The sequence below is a fragment of the Octopus bimaculoides genome, chromosome 17, assembly GCF_001194135.2.
Source record: "Octopus bimaculoides isolate UCB-OBI-ISO-001 chromosome 17, ASM119413v2, whole genome shotgun sequence".
NCBI lineage: Eukaryota > Metazoa > Mollusca > Cephalopoda > Octopoda > Octopodidae > Octopus > Octopus bimaculoides.
The window spans coordinates 30,759,787-30,769,021 of NC_068997.1; the positions used below are offsets into that span (position 1 = coordinate 30,759,787).

Here is a 9,235-nt window from a genome sequence, read left to right on the forward strand (position 1 = left end):
TATATATATATATATGCATATATTTACTAATGGTTCACAACATAAATAATAATATATATATATATATATGCATATATTTACTAATGGTTCACAACATAAATAATAATATATATATATATTATCTTACTTGCCAGTGAGTCCCGTCTGGAGGCATGGTAGTCAGTACTCTATAAATTCTTCTCCACTTCAATAAAAGCTGCAAATATTTTGATTTATTCTTTGCTGTAACATAGATTTCACAAAAAAAGATTCAGTTGATAATAACATGTCCTTTTACTAAATCAAAATATTTAATATCATCAATATGGCTAATAAGATATGATATTCCTTTAGACTTACTCCTTTGGACTAAGGCGGTGATCTGGCAGAATCGTTAGCACGCCGGACGAAATGTTTAGTGTCATTTCGTCTATCTTTACGTTCTGAGTTCAAATTCCACCCAAGTTGACTTTGCTTTTGGAGTCGATGAATTAAGTACCAGTTGTGTACTGGGGATGATCTAATCAATTGACACCCTCCCCAAAAATTTCGGGCCTTGTGCCTAGAGTAGAAAAGACTATTCCTATAGACCATCCTTTTATTGTTCATATTATTTCACAAAACAGTGAGCTGCCAGAACCGTTAGTGTGCTGAGTGAAATGCTTAGCAGTATTTCTGCTAGATTTGTATTCTGAGTTCATATTCCACTGAGATTGACTTTGCCTGTCATCCTTTTCGGGTTGATGAAATAAGTACCAGTTGACCATAAGGAATATGTAAAAAACATCTATGGGGTTATTGAATCTACTAGATATAAATATGGAATTACCATCTTATATCACTCGACTCTCTTAGAAATGGAAGAGTAAATCAGATAGCATCATCCTAGATGAAATTATAGATGTCTTGATAAGGAAAAAAAAATTTATAATTAACAGATCTTGATCCTTAAATAATGGCAGTTACTTTAGTTGTGGTAATAGTGAATAAATTTGAAGCTTAATACTTAAAGTAATTATGTATAGCATGACAAACTTAATTCCAGATATTCCTGTTCTCAGTATTTATGAAAGAAAGGGAAAAAATAGAGCAAATGTCTTTCAATTCTCTATTTCTCTCAGTCCCCACAATCGGTAAATTTTTTATTATTTAGAGTTGATGCAAAAAAGTAATAATGTCCATAGGAGAATTTAATCTTTACACTCATCGTTGTAAGTGATTGATATTACTAAAAGACGTAGACGTGTCTTGAATGTTAACATTAAATCTTGGTTGTGTTATAAATAACATAAGATAACGGTATTAATGTTTGGAATATAAGTAAAGGAGAGTGAAAAAAGCCTCACAATATTAAAGAGGAAAATTTGTTTTATATATTGACTCTAATAAATTCAGTTGTAAAATAAAAATGTTTTTATGAAATGATATTAGGAACCAATTTGAAATTTATAGTATTGAAAATGTATAGTGTCTAATATGAATATATGTTGAAAATCCTTGCAGTTAATGTATGAGGTATCAATGTTTCAAGTCAGTCATTGATCCAAAGTAAATTCTGGTCGAGTTTAAGTGTAACGTAGTAACTATACACTTATACACCATGTGATAACACAGACAGCATCCCTCAAGGGACAATTACTTGTTATTCTGAAGTTGCATCTTTTGCTATTTCAAGTGCTCTATTTATCTCATCAAGATAGTGAAGACTGCCCTATTACCAATGATATTATACTGGAGAACATTTTTGCTCTCTGATGATGGAGATACATTATCCAGTAATTTTGGAGTGCTGATTTTAATTGTGCTTATATAGAGAGTAAGCTGTGGGGAAAATGAAAACTTGATGTGATAGAAGAAATCTGACTGTAGTTTTGAAATCAACATTCCAATTTTAGTCTAAATCAAATGCAAAAGCGAACTTAGCAAAAATTATGTTCAAAGCATTTTCTCTGTGTTATTGATCATATAGTTATGACTGTTATCGTTCTTAACATTACTATAGACAATATGTTAAGGATAAACATTACAGCTATAACTATGCTCAATATTACAAATCATAACCTTTGCTATGCAAGCCCCTATTTTTTTAACATTAATTTTATCATAATTATTAGCGTTGTTCATGATATTGTCCCCACTGTCATGAGTGAATGTAGAAATATCCTTATTACTAGAGGGGCGTGTTGACTGTGTTTGTTAATGCGGGACAGATAAATTATATGACTATAGAAGCTATAGTTGCTGTTGGCAACATAGTTACAATTATACTTATAAGATGATAATGATGATGATCATCATCACCATCATCATCATCATCATTTAATGTCTGTTTTTCATGCTGGCATGGGTTGGAGTGTTTGACAGCAGCTGGCCAGCTGAAAAGTTGCATCAAACTCCATGTCTGTTTGACATGGTTTCTATGACTGGATACCCTTCCTAATGGCAACCACTTTACAGAATGTACTGAGTGCTTTTATGAAGCACCGGCATGGCTGAAATTATATGGCATCAGCATTGGTGGTTTTTACGTGGCACCAGCATTTACAAGCCTGCAAGATTAGGAATGCTCAGCTGGAGAGTGACGCAAGGGACAAGCTCATATGCAAGGACAACCACGCTTTTACTTAGCTTCACATGTCTTTCCAAGCACAGTAACTTGCCAGGTGTCTTGGTCCCTAGTCATTTCTTCTCTGAGTCCAGCATCTGTAGATCCTTTCTCTCCACTTTCTCCCACATCTTCCTGGGTTTACCTCCTTCCACATGCTCCCTCAATAATTAGAGAGTAAAACCTCTTGATGCAACTCTCTTCATTCATACATATTACTTGGTTACTGCACCTCTTATATACCACTGCACCCCTTATGTGTTCATAGCTTGCACTGAGTAAATCTTATGGAGTTTCTCCTGATAACTTTTCTGCCTTATGAGCAGGACCATCTCTCTGAACGGTTCTGGAATTTGTCTGTTTTCATAATTACCAATACTTTGGTCTTGACTAAATTAACGCTAAAACCCTTTGATTCAAGTCTACTTCTATACCTGAAATTTCTTCTTTATTTCTGGTAGTGATTCAGCAATAAGTAAAAGGTCATCAACATAGAGAAATTCCCAAAGGGAAGCCAATCTTCAATTCCTCAGTTATAGTTTGGAGAACCATGATAAATAAGAGGTGGGTAAAAATTGAATCCTGGTGAACTCCTACTTGTACACTAAACTCCTTGTTATTCACATTAGCAACCCTCACTTCACTAACAGCATCTCTGTACATGGCTTGTACGGATCTCACTAACCATTCATCTATCTCTAGCTTCCACATTGCCCACCATCTAAGGGAGCAAGGGACCCTGTCAAAGACCGTCAACAAAAGCCATATACAGTGATTTATTTTTGGTCAAGTATTTCTCCTGCAGTATCCTCACCAGGAAGATTGCATCGGTGGTACTTCTCCCTGGCACAAATCCAAACTGTATCTCATCTATCCTAATTCTCTTCCAAATAATTGAGTTATGACCCTTTCTGTAACTCTCATCACCTGGTCCAGCAATTTGATGCCTCTCTAATTATTTCTGTTTAAGACATCCCTTTTGCCTTTGTTGCAGTTGACTATAATGCTGATACACCAGTCATTGAGTATGACACCCTCATTGATAACTTGATTAACTATATGGGTGGCCAAGTCATATCCCACTCCATAAGATATTTTAAGCATCTCAGCAGTGATTCCTGATGGGCCAGAGGCATACCCTGTCTTCATATACTTTATTGCTTTTCCTGCTCAGCTACTATCAGTTGGGATAACCAGCCCCTCTGTTGGCTTCACATTAGATAGGCTCTCCTTTCCCCATGCACCATTCATAGTGGCACTTCCAACCCTCTTTCTTTACAGAATTGTTAACTGCATTGAACCATCATCCATGGGAACACATTTCCCTCCTAGAACATCAGGGTTTCCTTTGATGCATTCATATCTGTCTGTCTGTCTGTCTGTCTGTCTGTCTGTCTGTCTGTCTGTCTGTCTATCTATCTATCTATCTATCTATGCATGTATTATTATTATTGTGGATAACTATATTGCTATTATTGTGATTAATGTTCTGATTTTTATTGTTACAATTGTTATTATTATTATTATAGCCATGGTCAGTATTACCAAAATTAGGATCAATATTGCTATTATTATTGTTAAATTTTTTATTCATATTTTCAATTAAATTTCTGTGTTTGCTTTTTTTTTTTTGTTTGTAGCTCTGATGATTTTTGTAGTGGTCCATATTGCTTATACAATTGTTACTGTTATTGTGGTTAAAAGAATGGTGACTGATGTCAGTCTTCCCACAAATATTTAATTTGTGTTATTAAAGTAGAAGAGTCTTTTTTATCAGATTTCAGACAGAAGGTAATAATTATGTTCTTAGGGAAAATCGATTTAATATATTTACCATTAAAAACCAAAACTATTTCATGAAGATATACAGGTTATTCAAGCTAAATTTGGCAATCTTTTCCATCTCATGTTTTCTTCAGCAACAGCTTCATGTATGGTGGACAATCAATGGCACTGGATAGCATAAAGTCTAAAGTTCTTGTTAGGAAAAGTTAGCTAACATGATGGGCTGGAAGCCATCTGAATACTGGAAAAGTGTTAGTTATGCTGTGATTATTTGTATTGAGTATCAAAACACTGGCGTCATGAATTCTGTTCAGTGCTCTGAGAGCACTGGAAAGACTGTAAGAACATGACATAGACAACTGAAATGCATACTACGAAGCTATGGCCCGCAGGGAGTGACACAGCAGTCATTCTGACTGTCCTTGCATTCCATAATTCATCCAACAACTTTAGGATAAGGAGGTGAGAGATGGAAGATCTGAGCAAAGGAACCTGGGCTTTGATGAGAGAGATGAGTATCCGAGTTGTCACAATGAAAGAAGTGCAATGAATAAATTCTGACAGCCAATGCCAAGAAACACAGCATGACGGAGGCAAAGAAGCTGCTGAACATGATGAGGCATCCTGTGGAGCCAGAAATGATCTAGGTTTCTCAGAGGAAAAGAACTCATGCCAAGACCCATTACACAACACTCAGAACAACAGGTGACTAGCCTAAAATTCATGTGAAGTCGCACACATAATGAAAACCAAGTTTTCCCAAACTGTGATGGTTTTAGGGTGTGTCTCCAGTGAGTGTGTCATCATGATGTCCCACATCATTGAATTGGGTTTTAGACTCAGTTCAGACTATGATCAAAATCTGGTTTGAGAGGGTTGCCATATGTGTGTCAGTAGGGTTCAGGCCCTTGAATACCTTGGGAAAGAGTCAAACGCGGTTGCTGGAGTATTTCTATGACTTCACATGACACAATTTCTAATTATCCAATTCCCCTGATTGTAATCCTATGGATTACTGTGTGTGGTATACAGTTGAGATACCAATCTCTCTCCTTGCAGCACAAAGGCTGAGCTAGTGGCCGAGATCAAGGAGGTATTCATAGAACTTCCCAGGGAAACAGTGAAGAATGCATATACCAGGTCTCAGAGCCATCTAGAAGCTGAGGACAGCTACTTTAAGTGAGCTTTGAGTTATCTCCAAGCAAATATTTTTTGAATTTTGTTAAAATACTTTTTTGGCTGGGATATTGTTTTTACCTTTTATGCAAAATGTCAAATTTAGCCTAAATAACTTGTGGATGGTCCTCTTGATTGAATATTGACACAATAAATTGGTCTTTACAATAACTAGCATTAGACAGGATTACAGTTTTAATGTTTGAAATGTGATTAAAGATGACTGATTTTATTGAATGATATTAGAATCAATTTGAAGCAGAAAAGTGCTATATTTATTCACTTTAAAATGGTTCTTCTTGTATCTAAATTGACTACATGTTGAAAATCTTAACAGTAAATTAATTCTTAAGTGTTATGGGTCCCCCGATCCCTTATCTGATGATCAGTGTGGAAACTAGGAATAGGTGAGTGACTGGTGAGAGCTGTAGAAGGGTGCTGTCAATAAGGTGAAGGTTAGAATTGTGTACAGTGATGAATTCCGGGTAGAAATAAGGGTTCACCAAGGATCAGTCCCCAGTCCCCTCTTATTCATCATAGTCCTCCAGGCAATAACATAGGAATTTAAGACAGGCTGCCCCTGGGAGCTCCTCTATGCTGATGACCTTGCTCTAATAGATGAGTGTGTAAGTAAGGTCTAGAATCTAACGGCTTCAGAGTCAATCTAGCAAAAACCAAAGTCGGAAGGGGGACAAATCACAAACCCCTTCAAGTAGATGTCCCTGCTCATTCTGTAGAAAAGGCACAGGTAGAAAATTCATAAGATGTACCCAGTTTAAGCTATGGACAGATAAGAGGTGCAGCAATATAAAGGAAGGTTGACTGGGAAGATAGTGTTTGTATGTGGAAGAGGCACAGGAGCAATAAAACCAAAGATGTACATGAAACATTCCATCACATGCCAGGGGGTAAAACTAGAAGTAGTTAATAGCTTCCATTACTAGGCGATAAATTCAGTAACGGGGGTAGATGCTCTGAGAGCCTAGCTACGAGGATACGAATATCCTGGGCAAAATTCAGGGAGCTCCTACCCCTGCTGGTAACAAAAGGCTTCTCACTCAGAATGAAAGGTAGACTGTATGATGTTTGTGTATAAACAGCCATGCTACATGGCAGTGAAACATGAGCTATGACTGCTGAAGGCAGGTGTATGCTTGAAAGAAAGGAAGCTAGTATACTTCAGTAGATGTGTAATGTCAGTGTGCATATACGACAATGTAAGCACTCTGAGAGAAAAGTTGGACATAAGAAGCATCTGGTGTGGTGTGCAAGAGAGTTGACTGCACTGGTATGGTCATGTATTGTGTATGGATGAGGACAGCTGCATAAAGAAGTGACACACTTAACAGTGGAAGAAACTTGCGGAAGAGGTAGACCAAGGATGACATGGGATGAGGTGATGAAGCCTGACCTTCAAACGTTGGGCCTCACAGCAGCAATGACAAATGACCGAGACCTTTGGAGATATGCTGTGATTATGAAGACCCAGCAAGTCAAGTGAGATCATAGCTATGTCTGATGCTAGTGATAACTAGCCCGTTTGAAAGTACCCTTCAATGATTGGGCAATATGTTGTACTTGAGAAGACCTGATGAGTAAAGTGAAATCATAGTTGTGCCCGATACCAGTGCTGCCTGATTGGCACTCAAGCTAGTGGCATGTAAAAAGCACTACGCATGCATTGTTGATGCCAGATCAACCTAACTGGCTCCCGTGCTGGTGGCACGTAAAAAATACCATTCAAGCATGGTTGATGCCAGTGCCGCTTGACTGGCCCCCATGCTGGTGGAACGTAAAAATGACCCACTACACACTTGAAGTGGTTGGCATTAGGCAGGGCATCTTAGCTGTAGAAACCTTGCGAAATCAGACTGGACCATGGTACAGCCTCCTGGCTTGCCATTCCTCATTTAAACTGTCCAACACATACCTGCATGTAAAGCAGACGTTAAACGATGATGAAGATAATGATGATATTTGAAATGGATGACTGAATGTTTTAAATTGAATACAGAACATCTTACGTTTCATGTCTTTTTAATCTTAGGACTATTTCCATTTTGTTGATTCATTAAGACCAGAATATTGACAATACATTGTCTCTCACTGCACACTTGTGGTTACTTTCATCAATCTCCTTTACTTATATTTCAGAAACAATGTTCCAAGTAAATTTATATAGCCTTGATAAGCATTGGTTGAAATACAAAAAAAGTGCACGCACACACGCACACATACACACACACACACGCACACAAACACACACACCACACTTAGATATGTATAGAGTTTACATATAAATGAACACATATACACAGAACAATATAAGTGTCGACTCACATGTCTATTTAATGCACAAATTTAAAAATACATCCATATGCTTATATGGATATGGATACATGGACACAGACACACACACACACACACATATATATGTATATATATGTATATATATATATATGTGTGTATGTGTGTGTGTATGTGTGTGTGTATATGTGTATGCATATATATAACAATTAATTTACAGTGATTACCAGGATAAGAGATTCCCAATCGATCCTTCCCAATTCTGTGCCGCTACTGGTTCGTTTCGCGCTGACTTCACAGCAGCTTCCCAGTGAAAAATAATCTTGTTACAGAATTACGAGAAAAATAATTTATTAAATTTGATTTACAAAGGTATCGTTAATTCCATTATTATCCAATGTAACTAATTTAAGAATGATAATAACAGAATCAACGATACAGGCGACCGCAGGACCCAAAATAGCATTAAATAGCCGAGGGATTAAAACTAATCAAAGGACATACTAAGTATGTCTACCTGCTTGAAATAACAGTCAAAACTCGTTATTAAATCGCCAAAAAAATACACTGGTGATAACTACAGAAATCAAGCAAAGGTAAATTTGGTTAAGACAATCTACTAACATACATTGAAATATTTGGATTCACGTGGATTATGTTCTGCATTGGCACAATAAGCCCTTGCTTCTTCAGCACGCATTACCAGGATAAGAGATTCCCAACCAAATTGTCTTAACCAAATTTGCCTTCGTCTGATTTCTGTAGTTATCACCAGTGTATTTTTTGGCGATATAATAACGAGTTTTGACTGTTATTTCAAGCAGGTAGAAATACTTAGTATGTCCTTTGATTAATTTTAATCTCTCGGCTATTTAAATGCTATTTTCTGATCTGCTGTCGCCTGTATCGTTAATTCTGTTATTATCATTCTTAAATTAGTGACATTGGATAATAATACAATTAATGGTACCTTTGTAAATTAATTTTAATAAATTATTTCTCATAATTCTGTAATGAGATTATTTTACACTGGGAAGCTACAGTGATTTCGGCGCGAAACAAATTAGTAGAGGCACAGAATTTGGAAGGATAGGTTGGGTATCTCTTATCCTGGTAATGCGTGTTGAAGAAGCTAAGGCTTATTGTGCCAATGCAGAAACTAATCCACGTGAATCCAAATATTTGAATGTATGTTAGTAGATTGTCTTAACCGAATTTGCCTTCGTTTGATTTTTGTAGTTATCACCAGTGTATTTTTTGGCGATTTAATAAAGAAATTTGACTGTTATTTCAAGTAAGTAGACACACATAGTATGTCCTTTGATTAATTTTAATGTATGTATGTATATATATATACATATATATATATATATATACATATAT

General features: G+C 36.4%; 1 protein-coding gene and 1 long non-coding RNA gene across 4 annotated transcripts in view; one reads left to right on the forward strand and one right to left on the reverse strand.

Annotated features, from left to right (window-relative positions):
- LOC106881443 (transient receptor potential cation channel subfamily M member 2-like) overlaps positions 1-9,235 on the reverse strand; it is a 405,111-nt gene that overhangs the window by 390,754 nt on the left and 5,122 nt on the right. For all 3 annotated transcript variants that reach the window (XM_052974060.1, XM_052974058.1, XM_052974059.1), the window contains exon 2: positions 128-222. In XM_052974060.1, the coding sequence (XP_052830020.1) occupies positions 128-222 (95 nt within the window). The remainder of the gene's footprint in view (positions 1-127; positions 223-9,235) is intronic.
- LOC128249695 (uncharacterized) overlaps positions 1-9,235 on the forward strand; it is a 71,451-nt gene that overhangs the window by 32,773 nt on the left and 29,443 nt on the right. The window lies entirely within an intron of this gene.